The sequence below is a fragment of the Mytilus edulis genome, chromosome 5, assembly GCF_963676685.1.
Source record: "Mytilus edulis chromosome 5, xbMytEdul2.2, whole genome shotgun sequence".
NCBI lineage: Eukaryota > Metazoa > Mollusca > Bivalvia > Mytilida > Mytilidae > Mytilus > Mytilus edulis.
This window is the reverse complement of record NC_092348.1, coordinates 3,786,779-3,806,281: the sequence shown is the minus strand read 5'-3', so window position 1 is coordinate 3,806,281 and position 19,503 is coordinate 3,786,779. Positions and strand designations below refer to the sequence as shown.

General features: G+C 34.8%; 1 protein-coding gene across 32 annotated transcripts in view; it reads right to left on the bottom strand.

The window, feature by feature from the left end:
* Positions 1-19,503, bottom strand: part of LOC139522788 (FH1/FH2 domain-containing protein 3-like) — an 83,794-nt gene that overhangs the window by 43,594 nt on the left and 20,697 nt on the right. For 19 of the 32 annotated variants that reach the window (XM_071316334.1, XM_071316317.1, XM_071316329.1 and 16 more), the window contains 2 exons: positions 13,246-16,120; positions 9,628-9,935 (listed from right to left, as the gene is read on the bottom strand). In XM_071316334.1, coding sequence (XP_071172435.1) covers positions 9,628-9,935; positions 13,246-16,120 — 3,183 coding nt within the window. The remainder of the gene's footprint in view (positions 1-9,627; positions 9,936-13,245; positions 16,121-19,503) is intronic. The other 13 variants (XM_071316326.1, XM_071316325.1, XM_071316323.1 and 10 more) reach the window with 2 other exon arrangements.

Here is a 19,503-nt window from a genome sequence, read left to right as displayed (position 1 = left end):
GGCGTAAAACTGTTGGTATGGCGTAAATAGAAATACCCATAATGCTTTGTTTAAAGGATCATGGGATTTTTTTTTCAAAATTTGGCTCTTTGGTTTTAGTTTGCAAGAGTTGGACACATGATGGCAGCTTCATATATTCAGAGATAATTTGCTTGTTTTGTGCTTTTTGGAAGAATCTGAAATTGGAAATACTGAATTACATAAATTAATGAAAATTGTGAAATAAAAGGAAAGAAGTAATACATGGTAAATAATAATAATGTGAGTATAAGTAAGTATTATGTTCGATCAGAATTTTTGAAATCCCAAAACCTTTATCCTTGCATAATTAAAATTTAAATCTTTTACTTTAAGTTCAACTGCAGTATTATCATATTTTAGTTCAAAAGACAATAATTTTCAAAAACAACTTAGTTAAAATGCTACTTTTATTTCAAGAAAAAATAATGGTCATAATTCTTATTTAAACTTAAACTTATTTGAGCCATTGTCTGCATAAAATGTATTTATTTCTATATTAGCTTCTTCAATGGTTAATATTACAAGTTTTTTGTCAAACATAAGAAATAAAAACAATAGTACAGAAGTTTGTATCAAATACACAAAAGTACACAGCTTAGGTTAATACACTGAACTAAAATAAGTGTAGTATTATGTAAGGATATTACGCCTGGTTTATTTATTGACCAGGCGTACTCATTTGCATATTATGCCTATTTTTTTGTGAACCAGGCGTACTCATTTAAATATTACGCCTAATTTTACGCCTGGTTTACGCCTTAGGTACGCCTTATTTACGCCAAGTTTACGCCTGGTTGACGCCTGGACATGCATTTTGTAAACACTGCAATGCCGCCAGGATAAAGTATGATTTTTACGCCTGGTTTCCGTGTCATATACGGGCGTCACAGTTCATACAGGTATGGAGGAGGAAGCCAAAGTACTCTGAGAGAACCATTGGGATGCTCTCGGGAACAGACACACCTAAGACATGTAACAGATATTCACAGACTGATCTCCTGGTCAAAGTCAGGAGCAAACAGGGTATCGGGATCGTTCGCCCTGATTACATGTTCGCCCTAGGTTCGTTCGCACTGAGTTTGTTCGCCCTGATAGTCCGTTCGCCCTGGGTTCGTTCGCCCTATATTCATTAATGATATGTATATATTACATTAATGAACGATATATATATATATATATATATTGAAAATTATCATATGTATATCTATTAAAAGTTCAATACAGAATATTTGCCAAAATTTTGATTGCTGATAATTATTATAAGGTATCATTTGAAATCTTTGATATCACTGATTGTTATATGAATTGTCTTTGATGGATTAATAATGAAAATAACATTTTCCTCAAATAAAATAGTAAGCTTGGATGGGTAAAAACACTGATGACAAGTGATCAATGTACAGCAGTGTGACTGTGTTTTTGGTATTTGTTTCACTAATAGTAATTCAAATTAGTGCTTTTAAATATTCGTTTAGGAAATAAAGGTGTGCGAAGTACAGTTCGGAATTGATCTTAATTGTTATAACTGTTACTGAATATTTTTATATTGTTAACATATATCAATAAAGTTAAATATAGACATAGTCTTTAGTTGTTTTATGTCAAATACTTTGTAGTCTTTGAATACACAGAAACTTATCCTCGTAGCAGCAAGACAACAACTTAGTCTTCAGTTGTTTCACATTTTAAAATACAATCACGGTAGTGCTGAAATTCCGAGAAACTTATTTTCTATGATAGCAGTACCACAGAATATACATCATAAATAAATATTCGGTGAATGTAAACTTCAACATATTCAATTACATACAAATAATTTAGTCTTCAGTTGTTTTACATTTAAAATACAATGTAGTGCTGAAATTCACAGAAACTTAAATTTCCTAGTAACGTAATAACATACAGATACAAACTTAGTCCTCAAGGCAATACCTTGAAGCCACAATATCTTGTAGTCCTGAAATGTACAGAAACTTATAACCTAGTCCTAGTAGCAGCTAGCTAGCTATAATCAACATGATACATCGCAAATATTCGGCCAAATTTAAGACTGACTTCAACACATTCAATTATATACACACAACGCAACACTATACTAAAAAATAATCAAAGCGCTGTAAGCACTGTAGGCAGTTAACCAAAAACCAAGGCAAACATAACAAGAGGCTGTCACAACGACAGCAAACCGGATTTATTAACATTTATTTGTCTCCTGGCAATATCACAATAACCATAACTGATGAACGGTAAAAGTGAAAAACGTCAATATCAAATTTGACCTGCATTTTATCATCAGTATCTGACAACATATTAAAATTTGAAAGAGCTTAGGTTGAATGATTCATGAGTAAATGCAACAACATGAATGGAAACGCCATTTTTTTATCTTTCAAGAACCATAACTCCTGAACGGTAAAAGTCAAAATCGACATTATTGAACTTGACCTCCATTTTGTCATCAGTAACAACATATTAAAATTTGAAAAGCTTTGATTGAACAGTTCATGCGTAAATGCACGGACACGACTGGAAACGCCATTTTTCAATCTTTCAAGAACCATAACTCCTGAACGGTAAAAGTCAAAATCGTCATTCTTGAATTTGACCTCCATTTTGTCATCAGTAACAACATATTAAAATTTGAGAAGCTTTGATTGAACAGTTCATGCGTAAATGCACGGACACGACTGGAAACGCCATTTTTCAATCTTTCAAGAACCATAACTCCTGAACGGTAAAAGTCAAAATCGTCATTCTTGAACTTGACCTCCATTTTTTCATCAGTAACAACATATTAAAATTTGGGAAGCTTTGGTTGAACAGTTCATGCGTAAATGCACGGACACGACTGGAAACGCCATTTTTCAATCTTTCAAGAACCATAACTCCTTAACGGTAAAAGTCAAAATCGTCATTCTTGAACTTGACCTTCATTTTGTTGTCAGTAACAACATATTAAAATTTTAAAAGCTTTGGATGCACGGTTCATGAGAAAATGCACGGACAACATTTGGTGCCGCCCGGCCGCCCTACCGACCGCCGTACATCCCCAAATCAATAACCGACACTTTTGTCACAAAAATCCGGTTAATTATGAAAACTGTGGCAATGTTGATTCAACTTTTTTTTTTAAAGATTTAAAAGAACAAACATTAAAATTCATATATAATTGTACATTTATGTTCATTTAATGAATTAATCATTAAGGCAAATAATTCATATTTTATCAAGGTTTTCAATGGCAACGCACATGACCACGAATGGTCATGAGTCTTTCATGAGTCAGCAGTGGTACAAATTTGCAATGATTGCAGTTCTTCTAGTTGATCCTAATTGTTCGTATTAGTTGACTGTTAGTAGTTCAAGTTGACTTTAGTACGAGCTTGTAAAAGTATGAATGGACTTGCTTCCCTGGAAAGAAAACTGAGTTTGTGTTGTACAGTACAAAAGTTATGAGACACAAATCAGACAAATGTTTACTACTACAGGGATCAATGGTGAGGTCTGACTGACCTGTCCATAGTAAATGTAAATGACTCCCACCTTCGCCCCAAGTCCATGATGTCTCAGTTTGGAATATAATGACAGGTGTTAGGGTCTTGCAAAGTGATATGCATATATGTCGCCTATGAGATTGACCTTGTATGTCATTCAATCTTTTTTGAAATGACAAACAGGAAGGAATATGGTTTATGTGTTGGTATCTCAATCTTTTACAAGTTCTCAAAACACACACAAGAGGGTGTGGGGTGACCCTATGGACTACCACTATTTTTCATTTGATTTTTTATATTGTCCCATACATGAATATATATGGTTTATGGGTGGGGATCTCGACCGTTATCAAGTTTTCAAACAGGAGGGGGTGGGGGACCCCAGTGACTTCCCCTATATTTCATTTGATTTGTTATATTGTCCAACACATGAATATGTATGGTTGAGGGGTGGGGATCTCATCTGTTTCTAAGTTATCAAACAGGAGTTGGTAGGGTGACCCTAAGGACTCTCCCTATATTTCATTTGATTAGTTCTCATACATGAATATATATGGTTTAATTTAAAGGTGGGGATCTCGACTGTTTCCAATTTCTCAATCAGGTGACTGCAGGGACTCCCCCTATATTTCATTTAATTTAGAGTTGGGGATCCCAACTGTTTCAAAGTTCTTAAACATGAGGGGTAGGGTGACCACAGGGACTTCCCCTATATTTCATTTGATTTGTTATATATATAGTCTTATACATGAGTATATATCATTTATATGGTTAAGGGGTGATGATCTCGAATTTTTCCAAGTTCTCAAACAGGAGGGTGTACAGTGACCATAGGGACCCCCTTATAATTCATTTGATTTTTAATATTGTCCCATACATACATATATATTGTTTAAGATTGTGGATCTCGACCGTTATAAATTCTCAAACAGAAAGGGGTAGTCAGAGTGGCCCAACGAACTCCACCTATATTTCATATGATTTGTTATATTGTCCCATACATGAATATATATGGTTTAGGGGTGAGGATCTTGACCATTACCAAGTTTTGGTCTTTTTGGTCTCTTGTGGATAGTTGTCTCATTGGCAATCATACCACATCTTTTTTTTTTATATAAGAAACTTCCAGCTATTTTATCTGACCTATCAAAATTGAGAAGAAAAAAATACCCCTTGAAATTGCAGTAATATGTTTAACTTGAAAAGCATTTAACATTCATTACCAACATTTATCACTGATAAAAAAAATTATACTGTTTCCAGGAACATATATATTGTTAGATAAACTGTTCCCAGCTGTCACATTGTATTGGATTTTGACATTAAAATTGGTGTACAAAACATCTTCTGCTTTTTCTTTCTTTTACATATATCTTTTGGTTTTAAATTCTAGTGTTTATATTTATTTACCAGGCATAGATGTATTTTCACCTGTCTGGATTCTTTTAGTTGATAGCCAAAACCCGGGATTACGCTTATCCACTTCCGGAATCGGATCCGATATTGTAATCTCGCGGCAGCCATTTTGTTTTCGATGTTGTTTTTGACAGATACGATTTTACTCGGATTTACACATTATTTATCGGCGATTTTCTGTATAAAGCTAGCGGTTGAACAAATTGAACATCGCTGTCATGAATGGTAATGATGAAAATAAGTTTGAGATCGTTTATTAGGAAACTTCGGTAAAAATGTTTGCAAAGTTATTTTTTTTATTTTCTTTCAAGGTCCGTCGGGCGTAGCTAGTAACCAAGTAAAAAGTCCGACTTGCAAAAGTGGAAGGTCGCAGACCTCGGACCACCGCTAATTTGAACCCCTGCGTCCAAATTGAAAAGATACGAAAATTTCGTCTTCTAATTCAAAATTGCCGCCAACGGCGTGATCAGTTGAACTTATATTAATAGACTACTGACGTATATATACGTAGTTGACTACGTATTGATGACAAACAATATTCCTACGACTTTTGTAATTTGGGAAATCTTAACTACTTGTCTTTAGAGATTTTCGGCGATTAAATATTTCATACATTTGTTCTTTGACATTTTAGCCAAAAGCTCAGGGGATAATAAACTACATAAGGATTCCTAATGTGCTCTACTTCCTATGTGCAACTTCAAAACTTTTGGGAAAATCGACGATCATTTAAGGTTTTTCTGGTCATATTTTTTGTAATCCAGAATGAAAAGTATGAAAAAACTGTCCAATAAGTTATAAATAATATAGTAGCCAGCTAGATGATAACAAAGGCACGTATTTCAGCATTTATTGGGTAGCACACAAATCCAGGGCGCTCGCATAAGGCAGCTTAACTGCCTAAAAACAGGGCGAACGGACTCGAGGCGAACAGGTACAATGTATTAGGGCGAACAGAAACTAGGGCGAACCAGAATCAGGGCGGACGGACCCGGATTCAGCAAACAGAGGACTGTAAATTACCTATTCTAAACTCTGGTCTTGGGTCCAGAGATGTGTGTTGAAGGGTGAAACCGCCCCCTTCTTATAAATACTGAAATTCCCAGCACCCAGTGTCAGATTTGAATCTGGGACCTTCATCATTCCATTGCTTTTAGGCACAAGACTCCCTATGGCCAACTTGTCACACATTGAATTATTCAATATTTTCAAATAAATTTCAGGTAAAGTAAATGGTGTTTCAGTTTATCACAATATATGTTCTTTTAATTTTATTATTACGGTAATCTTATATAATTTGTTCTTTAATGACATAAAATTCAAGATATGATTCGACGATTTAAAGAAAATTTTCTAAAAATCCGAATAATTTCACTTTATATTTGAGTTTGAACTAAACTGATGTGTGTTGCACTTCGGTATCATATGTAAACATTTTTACCTGAAATCAAGCTCACATAAAAGCTTTACACTTACTTTGTGGGGAGCTCCTAGCAATTTATGAACCCCTCCAATCTGATTTTGTAAGGGAACAGTCCTGTGAAATATGAATGAAGGCGGTCGAGTCGGTTCTGGAAAGTTAGTACTTGAAAATGGATCTGTATCGTCCAAATATTGCACTCGACACTCGAAGGTCGCCATGTTTGATCTTATTGATTCCTCATGTTTGACCTCTGAACCCGTTTGGTACTGTATTCCTGCGCCGAAACGCATTTTTTTTTAATATTCCAAAGTTGAAACAACGGATTTTTTTAACAAGCTTAAATAAACGGTCCGTTTCACAAGAGATATTTCCAATTAATGACCAGTTATCAAATGTTGTATCATATATCGGTATGTTTTCTTGGTTTGTTTTGATGATTCATTTTTTCACCTGTGCGGACTGAGAACAGGTGTTTAGCAGACGACATATATTACCTGTGATATTTTTTTTAATTATACATGTTAATGTGTTACGGTGTGGTGTTATTAACTAATTAACACATTGCATGTAGCTAATTACAGTTATTAGCCCTCTTTTGGCTAAAAGACGCTTCACGGTGTAATTTATAAAATTCAATTTATACATGTATACAACTGAAGATCAACTGAAGATCTACAACAAACGACTAGAAAGAAACTGAAACAAAACTGTTTTTCTTAATCCCATTTTTCTTTCTTTCACAAAATGGGTCGTAGATCATACAAGGGTTTAATATACCTATCCGAGCTTCATGCCGGTCGGCAGTTTAAGGCCCTTACAATTTTGTGATTTTTAAGGTTCTGCGGGTAATTAAAGAGCAGTAAAGTCTGAATAGACTTTTAAAAACTGAGGTAGGTAATTAAGGGACTTTCTATGCTTAGTACTAGTATAAAAAGTCTCTGGGTATATATAGGCCTATATGGTTTTGTGTCAGACATTTTAAAATCTGTTCCTATTACCATATATTTTCTAAACGTAGATGCATGTGCATGGCAAAAAAATAGAGATAAACATGTTTTAAACATATAATACATAATCGTTGTATTATATGTCTCTGGTGAAACTGAGTTAAACACGTTACATGCAAATACAAAATGAGCATAATAAGGCATTATGAAAAGGTTGTGGGTGGGTAAATAATTGTTATTAAATTATTTGAAAAAAAATGCTACGATGTTTGCAAATAAACTTTTTGCTGCCAAGTTTAAAGTTAAAATATAAGGACGATCGAGTTACCTCCCTTACAATACTAAACTGGATAATAATAAAATATAAGCTTTATTTAGAGTCGGCAAGGTATACAAACATAGACAAACATAAGCTCTAATGAGCTTTTAACCTGGATGGTCAGTTTCTCCAAAATGTATGACATCGCACAACAGATTTCTCCCCTCGCCGTTTATCTAGCTCATGTCTTCTCTTCCATCGTCACATTTGTGAGCAAGTAGAAATATACTTAGATAGGGAAATCTCTAAATAATATTTACAAATAAGGCAGGAAATAAACACACACACACACATTTAAGGAGGCTCGAGGGTATAAAAATTTCAGAAAAAAATCAAACATTTGTTTTTCATTACAAATTTTATTTATTTCCTTTTGTAGTTGTTACTTTATCATATGGTACAAAAATGATTCAAAACAATCAATTCGTGTTGGCCCCAGATGACTTTCAAAATGTACACATCATTGAAAAAGTTCCAAATTATCTCCCTTTGGTGAAAAAATGCCATTTTTTGGCTCTAAAATTGAAATATCTTTTTCAACTCATCGGTGACATATCTTTTTTAATATAATTTCCATATAAGCTGTACTTAAACTAAATTATTGTAAAATTTTAGCGATTTCTGTAATAAATTTCTTATTTTTCTTTCGATATTACCTTTATTTCTCCTATTACTTCAACAGAAAAAAACCGCCTTTACACAAATGTATGCTTCTTTCGAAGGCAGATTGTGAGCGCAAATGAACGGTGACCCTACTTTTTTTTTTTATTTTTCTATTAACTATAAGATAAAGTTCATTTATAGAAAAATATAGAGAAATCCTATATAAATGATTTAGACCCGCGAACCCCCTTAAGATTTATATTTAAAACGTCGTTCTATTGGCAAAACATTGTCGCTTTGAAAAAAAATGCTAAGCAAAATCGAGTCAGCTAACTTAATATAGAATGAAATTCAAAACAGTGTGGCTGTGGCCATTGGTTGACACATTAAATTCATCCATTGACTGGGACAATTTACGTGAACGTTTGTCTGTAACGACCACTGTTCACGACGTACCTACGATAGACATTTAAACTGTGGGGTCACCAAGGTTTCTTAACGCCCTTAATTATAAAATAATTCGAAAAATTAATCAGGAATAACCTTTATGTTTTGATTTGTAAAATTGATATAAATCAAAACATCGTGTTATTTCTGATTAATTATTTCGAACTACTTTATTGAGGTGTTAAGAACCTTTGGTGACCCCATAGTTTAAGTGTCTTTAAAAAGTACACAGTGAGCAATGGTGTTACATACAAACGTTCACCTAAATTGTCCCAGTCAATGGATGAATTTAATGTGTCAATCAATGGCCACAGCCACACTGGTTTGAATTTCATTCTAAAACCTCCAGAATTACTTGACAGAATTGGACATGCACAACACCATTGGTTACTGGGGTTTCATTTTTGGAAGTTCTATACAAAACCATTTACTATAGTTAGAGATGTTTGTTTGGAGATAATATTGAGATACTTACCATTATCATTTGGATTATGCAATACGTGTCACGCTTCGATGGACAACTTTAACTTATTCCGGTAATAAATAAGAGACAAAAGATGCCGTTGAATAATTTCAAAATTCAAGTATAATTATTAAACAAGACCTTCTTATTTTGTAGTAACCTTTAACATCCACTCCACTGTTCCCCAGTATCTCATTGGTGCTATCGAAACCTTAAAAAGTTCCGATTTTAGAAATTGACAATTCACTAAAGGGAATTGATGGTGGATGAATGGACAGACATTTACAAGCAGCCACTAAATAGGTGCTAATTAAGACTCTCGTTTTTGTAGTCACATTTTCAACATCTTCTCCACTGTTTTCCAATATCTCATTGGCTCTAGGGAAACCTTTAAAGGTTCCGATTTTCTAACGGAATATGTGCGTGGACGAATGGACAGACATTTACAAGCAGCCACTAAATAGGTGTTAATTAAGACTCGTTTTTGTAGTTACCTTTTTAACATCGACTCCACTGTTTTCCAACATCTCATTGGCGCTAGGGAAACCTTTAAAGTTGACATCGCTAAATCCTTCTGTTACCCCTGGTACACGTATCACTTTAGAAGTTGGTTTCTCACATAGTCTTAAGATATCTGTTATTGTTACTGATCCCTTGTTCTTCTTTAGTGTATCCCACATCAGCTGCCCAGTCTCAGAAATAGTTCGTCTCATCCTGGCATCTGAGCCTCTGTTTGGTGGAGCATTGGCGATGGCAGCCTTCTTGGGGATGATTGGTGAATCAATATCAACCAACTTCTCTTCTGCATTAAAATCACAAATTTCACATAAGTTATAATTTGTGGCTGAAAAACTTACTTCCGCAAACCATTGTAAACATTCACTTTCTGAACAGGACATATTGCTCTAAAACCAACATTCTCAAGAATTTTTTGAGTTTTATTTAGCAATATACAATAAGAGATTGCATCCAATTTAAAGTTAATAAGAAATGAATATTTTGCCATTTAAACTTGGAATGAAAAATGCGTTTTATCTTGCATTTCAGAAATTCGAGTATTTTCATATTTAGCCAAAGTTCAAAACGAAACATTTTGAATTCTATCTATCAGCGAAAGACGAAAATCACATAATATTTTATATCCTAGTAATAAATGAACAATCAACACAAACACAAAATTATGCTTATCCTTGACAAAATTCCACACATAAAAAGTAGAATAAAGTGTATGTATAACCTTGGCTAGCATAGAATACTGCGATAAAATGACGGGTTAATTTATTTCTTTTCTTGTTTCTGGTTATAACTTGTCAGGATTTATCATACATGTATATATAGCACTGCACTGAGTCCTTACTAATCATAATAAATATATCATTCTACTTACTTAAAATACAATTATACTCATAACATACATTTCTTCCGGTGCTTGGTTTTGTTTTGTGTGTTTTTGTTTTATCATTGCATTGTATTGTTTAACAGATGCACATATCTCATACAATTTATCATCACTATATATATATATTGAAAGAAAGATACAGTGTTGAAGTAGCATTTTCAAAATTTGAAATAATACGAAAAAGAATCTTTGACCACCAAAGCAAATTTTAACAATGAAGAATAATGCTATGCTTATTTTTTCTCTACACAAAATGTTCAAAAATATCTGCTCGACATTCTTTCATTTTAACTCGTATCATCTTTTGATATTGTGAAACTTTATACTCTTGAAAGTCTAAGAAATATCGTTCATGTGGTGCCTTTATACATCTTAACCGTGCAAGAGCTAGACCTTGTAGTTCGTAAACGTCCTGTATCTTTCTCTCATGATGTTTTCACGCAATATAGAATGAAATTTGTTAATAATTTATCCAATAAAACAATACACAACTTAATGCATCTGAAATAAACAGAAATTAACGAGAAACTTCCACTTAAAAGATGCAGAAAGATCTGGATGATGGCCATTGTGCTGTTTAATCATCCACCAATCGCGTCGCGTTTCCTAAGAATTGGAGATCACAAATCTCTGTCACAAGAAGGACAAAGAGGAAACATTCCATTGAAAGTGTCGGTTCATGAAGGACAAACTGACCAATTCTATGTATAAATGATAAGTACTTTAAAAAAGGCATACGAAAAAATCACACCATTATTTGTGTAAAGTGATCAGTTCATCCTTTGAAGTATAGACGTGACGAGACTGGGGCTAATAGAAAGAAAGTGCGTGCGTAATCAATAATTCAAGATAACTTGGTCCAGGTGAGCCTCTATTTGAAAGTTCCCGGATTTTAGTATACATTAGATTTCCTTATATTTACATCTCTGATTTACATTGATAAAACTGCAAAGGACCGATTTAATAAATATATTTTGTTCACAAATGTGTCTGAACAAATGAACCATCTTAGCTAGTTTTTTTTAAGATTTTGAATTAATTTTGTCCTTTAGGTGATTTGATGTTGGTATCATATCTTAGCTAGATCAACTCTGTGGGTTACGGCGCTTTTCCCTCCTATTGAAGACGAGTTGTAGAGGAACAACTGGACCAAATTATTATCTAGTCTTTGAATTATAGAGTGTGCAACAAAGTGGATTAAGTGGAAATTCCCCACCATTGCAGACAAAACTAGTCTGCCTTTCATCATGCCCAACAAAAACAGACAAAAAATAGTCTGCCTTTTTATGATGCCCAACAAAAACAGACAAAAAATAGTCTGCCTTTCATCATGCCAAACAAAAACAGACAAATAGATAGTCTGCCTTTCATGATGCCCAACAAAAAGCGTTTGTACATAGAAAAGACGGACCCAAACTCTGATTCACGTGACATTTTCTAGAACAACAAAAATGGAAAGCATTGTGACACTTTAACTGAAACATATTTCTATATTTACTTATCAGCACATATTTCAATCTTTCAAACCTAGTTACACCTTCTTACTGTCGATGTGAAATAGAGGCTGGGTCCATCTTGTTCGTCACATAAAAAAATGCACACATTGAAGCGTTTTGTAGCAACTAACAACAATTGATTAAACAACTTCAACCCGTGTTTATGATATCGTATAACAAATACATATTACAAAAAAATACCGTTACTACGCATGCATATTCATTACAGTGCTAGCACGTAGAATTGTTCAAAAATGTGACAAGCTTCTGCTGTTGACAGCAATTTAAATTTAAACGGAACTTTCTTTTTGTGGTTAATATTTTAAAGGATACTCAAAAAAATCTTTAGCTATTTACAACTGAAAAATACACTTATAATTTACCCAGAATAAAAGAAAAATAATGCTGTTCTTCAAAAAAAAACAATTGTAGGAGTTACGAAAAGATAAGAAACATTCAAATATATTAACACCTATATCTACAAGATTTCTGATGATCTAATTTGAGGTTAAACTCTTTGAAATTTTCGAAATGAAGAATTGGAAAGTGGCCTTACTTGCAGTACCTTCACCTAAACAATTTTATCTTTTTCAGCGGGGATTGAATATTTATAACTTCAATTGACTTCTTTTCAATTTGCAGACATTTTAAAGAATTTTGAGTACTCTAACAATGAATCAACAATCGATTTACGAAATTGTCGTATTGTCTATTGTCGCCTTAATTTATAGCACTTGTTCTATGATAAATAGAAGGAGAAATGCTGATTTCTTATTGGACGAGAAGTTGTGAGTAGTGTATGTTTAAGTATATAGCGTGTATATAAAATTACGAAAACAACCGAAAAAGCATTACCATTATATGCTTTAAAAAGTTAAAAGAAGAAGAAAACGTGCATAACACAACCACGGACCCACAAAAGCGGAATAGATACACCTTTTTACGCTCACAACACACTATACTAGTACCGTAATTATAAAATAGAGAATACAGAAATTTAGAAAAGAGGGACAAATAATAGTCAGAAAATTATAACTATAAAAACTATATGTTCATGCCGGGAAATCAAAGTGTTGCACAATATTTAAAGTGAAGCCGTCCTCAAGATATGAATTCCGAAGGGATATTAACAATATTATAGAAATCAAATTAAATTTAGAATATATTTTTGAAAGCACATATTTTGGTGACGCCATCACTTCCAGAGTAATATTTACCTAGGACATTAGGAGATGGCTTTAAGGGGGTTGGGATTTTAGGTACAGGTGTATCCATCAGATTTTGTGACCTCCTATTCAAAACTTCATCAATATTCTTACTATCCATATAATATCCATCAGCAGACGATGGCCTTGGTCCACGACTTCCGATACGGCGGGATAAATCGGATGGTGCTCCATGAACTTCATCTAACACGTGATCTATGTCTTGCTTTTGGTTTATGTAACCACTTTTGTCCTTTCTGGGAGACAGTTTCCCGCCATTCACAATGTCCAGGAGTGCCTGATTTTCGTTGGAAAATGCAGACGATGGTGATTTTTTAACAGTGCCGTCATCAGTTACGACTGAATTTATAGAACGAAGGGATCCTTCATTACTTAAGTGTGCGAGACTTTCGTTTGATACTGCAAGACTATGAGGTCTATCTCTCGCAGAAAATCGTTTGCCCCTATCATCTAAAACATCTTCGCGAGAGTTATGGCGACTATTTGATCTACTTGACATATTTGACCTACGATCATCTATCATACCTTCTCTAGAATTAGGTCTTGAATGTTTTCTGTCGTCCAGCATGTCTTCTCGGGAATTTTGTCTGCTTCGAACACGTCTGCCTTGATTCCTATTGGGGGAACCTTCTCTATTAAAACCGAAATTTGAGCTATCACTGGTATGACCCGGACGTCTGTCGTCAATTATATCTTCTCTGGAACCTTCCCTTCTCATCCTTCTTGCTCTGTTTGGAGAATCGTCTCTAGAAAATGCATCGGAAGAACTTCCTGATTTTCGATTACCCTTTATTGGTACGCCATCTTGGTTACGATACCGTACACCGTCCGGATCGCTTTTTTCGAAATAATTAGATTCAGATTTGTTGAGCGCAGATTTACGGAAATCTTTGTTTGGAAGTCTTGGATCATCATCAAACACATTATCGATTGAGTGTTCTCGGCTAAGATTTCGTCTTGGACGTGACCTTAACCTATTTGGCGACGTATCACGTGAATAGGAAGGTGAATTCTCTCTTGTTGATCGAACGGAGTCTGCACGAGAGTCAGTTCGGTAATAACCCCCGGACTGACGCTGTTCACGGCCAGTGCGCCCTCTATCCGGTGAAACATCTCTGCTTGTTTTATGAGGCGGAGGCGGAGGATAATCTTGGGCAGAAAAGTACTCTTCAGAATGGTCGCTTGGAGCCTTTCCATCTAACCGTCTTCCTTTCAATGGTTTAGCTGTTAGACGGTCACCATAATAAGAATCGGGTTCTGGAAGCTGTTGTTTCCACTCGTGAACTTTAGCAATACTGTCTCTCAATGATATGGTTTCTGGTGTAAGAGGTGCTTCAGGGTCGGGCGCATCAAGCATTTCCCTACTTCGTAATCGTCTTGGAGGCAATGGCGGAGGTTGTTCGTCATGAACTCCAGGTACATCCAATATTTCTCTGCTGTTTGTGCGCCTGCGCCTACTTTGGTTATCATCCAAAATGCTTTCTCTGGATGAAGATCTATTGTAATCTGGTCTCGACTCGCGGTCAGATATTTGCGAGTTTCTGCTTGATCGTTTGTCTGTTGCAGACATTGGTGTACTTGTGCGCGGATTTGGTCTACCTCGTTTTTCTTCTGCTTCATCACCATAAACAGATTGTCTCCAAGATTTTTCTCCTGGAACGTCATGCAAGGATTCATTTTTGTCTCTGTGAGAGAATCGCTTGGTATTAGGATCAGATGAGGTATAACCAGGAGAGGCAGGAACAGAAGGATCGTTAAATTTATCTCGAGTTTTATAAAAAGAATCATTCGGACTATTTGCCCCACCTGATTCTTCCATCATAGCCATTGCTGCAAGAGCTGCTTTATCTCTCATGTCATCGCTTTCACTGACCTGGCGTCGACCTCGCCTTCTTGGTGCTACGTCGTTTGTTTGTACCGATGCATCGGCCATTTCTTTGAATTCTTTGTAAATGTTTTCTCGTCTTATTTCTCTTGTAGTATTTCGTATTCTTTTTGTTCTAGCAATAGCTTTTCTGTCTCTTATTTTATTCTTTTTTTGTTCTCTTCTAGGGGTTTCGCCCTCGTGCATAGGAGAGGTACCTCTGGATATCTTAAATCGGCCTTTCGAGCCGTCTTTTTCAGCCTCAGGTGCGCTATCATCAGTATCAGTTTCGTCTGAAGTAATTTTCTCCCTTCGTTTTGAGGGAGGAGGAGGAGGCTTTATATGTTCGTTGATAGAATCTCTTCTTCTATGAGATCCATCTGGTTCCCGCCTTGGGGAATAATCGACAGATTGTTGTCGGTCGAACCGACGTGACACTGAAGGTGAACTTTCGTATGTAGAATATGGTGATGCACTGGTATAGTCCCCGTAACGTGATGATCTACTACTTATCGGAGAACTCTCCCTACTTGGAGGTCCACCGTAGCTCCGACCTGAACGGGAAGATCCTCTGTCGTAAGATGCTAAAGAACGATTGCTTCCACCGTAGTCTGATAAATAACCGGATCGATTAGCATAAGGGTCTGAACTTGTAGTTCTTGTTGAATATTTGTCCCAACCGGGACCGTCTCTTGATTGGGAGGTTCCCCTAACACTGTGTAGAGGTGTATACATTTCTTTGTTCCCTCGGCTTTCGCCTCCGGCAAATTTTTGTATTCGGTCCCTAACACCAATGCCGCTTCCTACGCTATATCCTGAGTATCTATTAGTTGGAGTATAGGCTTTATCTTTTTGACCTTGACTGTATGATTTATCTCTAGAACTAGAACTTGGTGTATATGATTTAGGAGGGGATGATCCGTATGAGGGTGTTAAATAACTACTGGTTTTTCCTGTTCCACCGTATTTTGAAGCATAACTCGTTCCTACGTTATCGTAAAGCTGAAAATAAAATAAAAAAAATTAGTATTTGTTCCAGCTATATCTTTGTACATAGAATATGTTGATTTAAATGGCGTAAATAATGCTGTTGGTTTTCTCTTCTATTTTACACATTTTGTGAACATGGGTATAATTCCCATTTTAAACTTAGTTAACGTCATATTGGGGGTTTTTTCCGAGTCTCTGGGTTGCTTTCTCATTAACGCATTAACGCAATCCCCTTTTATTCATATTGTAAGGACCTTGCCAAATTTAAGCAGTATTTTGGATAGAGAAAAAAAACAACATGCACCAATATTATGGTAATCCGCCCATAATTGTCATTGTTTTTTGAAAAACGAAATTTCGAATCTGTTACTTTCAAACATTTTAGTATAATTGTATTTGGGTAATTGAAAGACCGAGGAGGCGGTATCATAATAGCACAAATAGCTGCTCTCATTGACCATGTTGAAATAGCTCTCCAAGGTTTTGTTTTCTTTTCTGCTTTGGATTGTATTATATACTTAAAGCAGAATACTGCTCTTCATATTGTTGGAAATTATATACATACATGTTATGCTGCCCATCAAGGGCCCTTGATTGGAATAATAAAATATTCTTATTCTTATTCTATACATAACTCTAGGTGCCTATTTGTGTGTTTTTGTGTTGCTATCTAGCTGACATCTTCATCTATTCATTTGATTATCTACTCTGGAATCGTTATTTTTCATATTCGTATGTTATATTTCATAACTGAAAGATTAAGTGTTTGTCTTACAAACTTAAGAACATACTGAATCTCTGCTAGTACTTTTATTTATATACAGAAACGTTTCAATTAACATTATATCTATTACGTACATCAATGTTATCTCATCCACTTACAAATGTTTGTTCTTTTATTACCATGACAACCATATATACCAGTTATATATCAACTTAATTGAACCAAAACTTGAAAAAAAACTATCCAACATCGACGAATTGTTCCTTAGTTCAGTGTAATAAAATGCAAGGAAGTTTTACAGAAAATGCACTTTTAAATGTTAAAAACAATGGTTTATTTGATTTGTTTTAATAATATCCCCGTAGGGTACCTCTCAATCTAATGCATCTCAGACATCAGCGACTCAATCAGCTGTTTATCTGTACCGGGTTAATACCAGTGCATCACCCGAGATAGAACAGCCCTATGGATTCCAACCAATATAAATCAATCACGATCAAACCTGATTGGCAAGTAAATATTAATCTCTCGAAGGGCAAATGATAAAAAGATGCTGATCAAAATGTGCAAAGATTTTCCTGAATACAAGACAAGACAACATGGAAATGTTCGATACTATTATTTACCTTTCAAAGGACATCCAGAAATAAATTTTAAAAAACATAGAAGAGGTCGTTACAGATTCTAAAGAATCAGACAAATATATATATAAAGTCGTTATAGTCAATATCAACACCATACGTATTAAAAAGTAAAGACACAAGTCCAGACCAAACATTCCAAAGTCTTTAAAACGTAAAAGGTTCTTCAAGAAACAAGCTTGAGAAAGTTATTTGTTTTATGAAATGTCACGAATTGAAACGAAAACATGCACGATCGGACGAGCGAAAATAAAAGGCGAAGTTCAGCAATACAAAACCATAGTTACGAAACGATAATTAGTCTAAGTATGTTTAAAAAGCCAGTGCTTCAATCGTTACTTGCACGATTTCAATAATGCATTTAGTTTGTCTGTAATTGTCGTTTCACATATCGCAAAGGTTCTACAACTATGATTGCAACACCCCAAGCAAAGTTGGTATAAGACTATTCTGACTGCTATCGTAAGGCTCGTAAGCTTTAATGGTCTTATCTTTCAACTTTCCAAACGTTTTTATCGTTTGTACTTGACTAAGGTTATAACCCCCAGGAACAGAAACTTTCGTCACACATACAGAAATTGGAATTTTACTTTTTACGAGTTGTTACATTTAAATCAAAATAACTAAAAATGTATTTCCGATGATTTTTTTTTTTTTTTTTTTTTTTTTTTTTTTTAATAGCGAATGTTTGCATCAAATTGAAATTGAAAGATTCGTCTATGAAACAAAATACTGTGCTTTGACAGAAGACTCTTACAATATATTTTGTTATGTAAAAATAAGTTCCTATGTTTGATGTATCGAAAAGCGAATTTGACTTACATTGTCACTTTAGCACAAAAGTTTTAAAACATAAAAACGAACTAATAGGAATACTTGCCCTGTTTGTTATGTTGTGTGTTGCTTGGACGGATTAAACCTGTATGTTTTGACTCTGCATGTACATGCATATGACTGGTTTTTTTTTAAATGTTTATGATGTCATAGTGTGTTGGAGTTTGGCAGATAATAGTCTTTGTTTAACAGGTTGTTGTTTGCTAAACAGAACACATCGTCCTTGACAATTTTCCAAAATATTACAAATATCTAATTATGTTGCTTATAATTAACTTTTTGTTGATATATTCTGTGTACTTCAGGCCAGAATCATTCGTCAAAAGTAAAGTGACGTCATTACGATGATTTCAAAGAAGGAAAAGAACATTCTTTGTCTTGCTTGATTAATGAGATGGTAATATGTCATTGCTCTTTTTGCTCGATACAGAGGATGTTAAAGAACTATACACATTTAAAGCATTTAAGGATGACACCACGCATATATATGAGTGCCAACTTGAAAATCGAGTGTGTCGTATTTTCATTAGTCAAAAGAATCAATGCTTAGCTTTCGCAGACTTGTCTGAGCATTGATTTATTTATTTATCCCTCTCCCTTTACTCCTGCTTATTTACAAAAGTAATGTCTGAGAAACGTCCGACACCCGATCAAATGACTGGAACACTGTTCTAACAAGTGGAATAGCAAAAAAAAAAAAAAAACCAAACGTCTGACGTTGGATTCACGTCGCATACAGTTTATGCAATCCCAGTTATATTGACGCACATTTAAAAAGTAAAATAAAAAGTAATGGAAAAAAAGAAAAGTAATACATGTAATGGGTTTCTAATTACAAGAAGTTATTGCCACCGTTTATTAACAAAACTGTATACGGAGGGTTGCAGTTGCTGATCCAGAACTTTTTTATGAGTTGTGCCCACTGACTGACCTATAAAAGGGGGCGCAATGATTCCCTATATAATCAACCATTTTTTTCCCACAAAAAAGGGGGGTATGGGTTGGTGGTTCCCTTGATTCATTCTCCCAATATTGTTTTGTGATTATTCAATATTTTTAATCTTGTCCATTAAATTTTATAATCTCTTCGTATGGCACCGCAAAAAAAAAATCATAATTTGCAACTTATATGGTGCTATCTTAATTAGCTACACCCATAAGAATGTCATTGAAGCCCGCCTCCAAGGAAGGGGTTT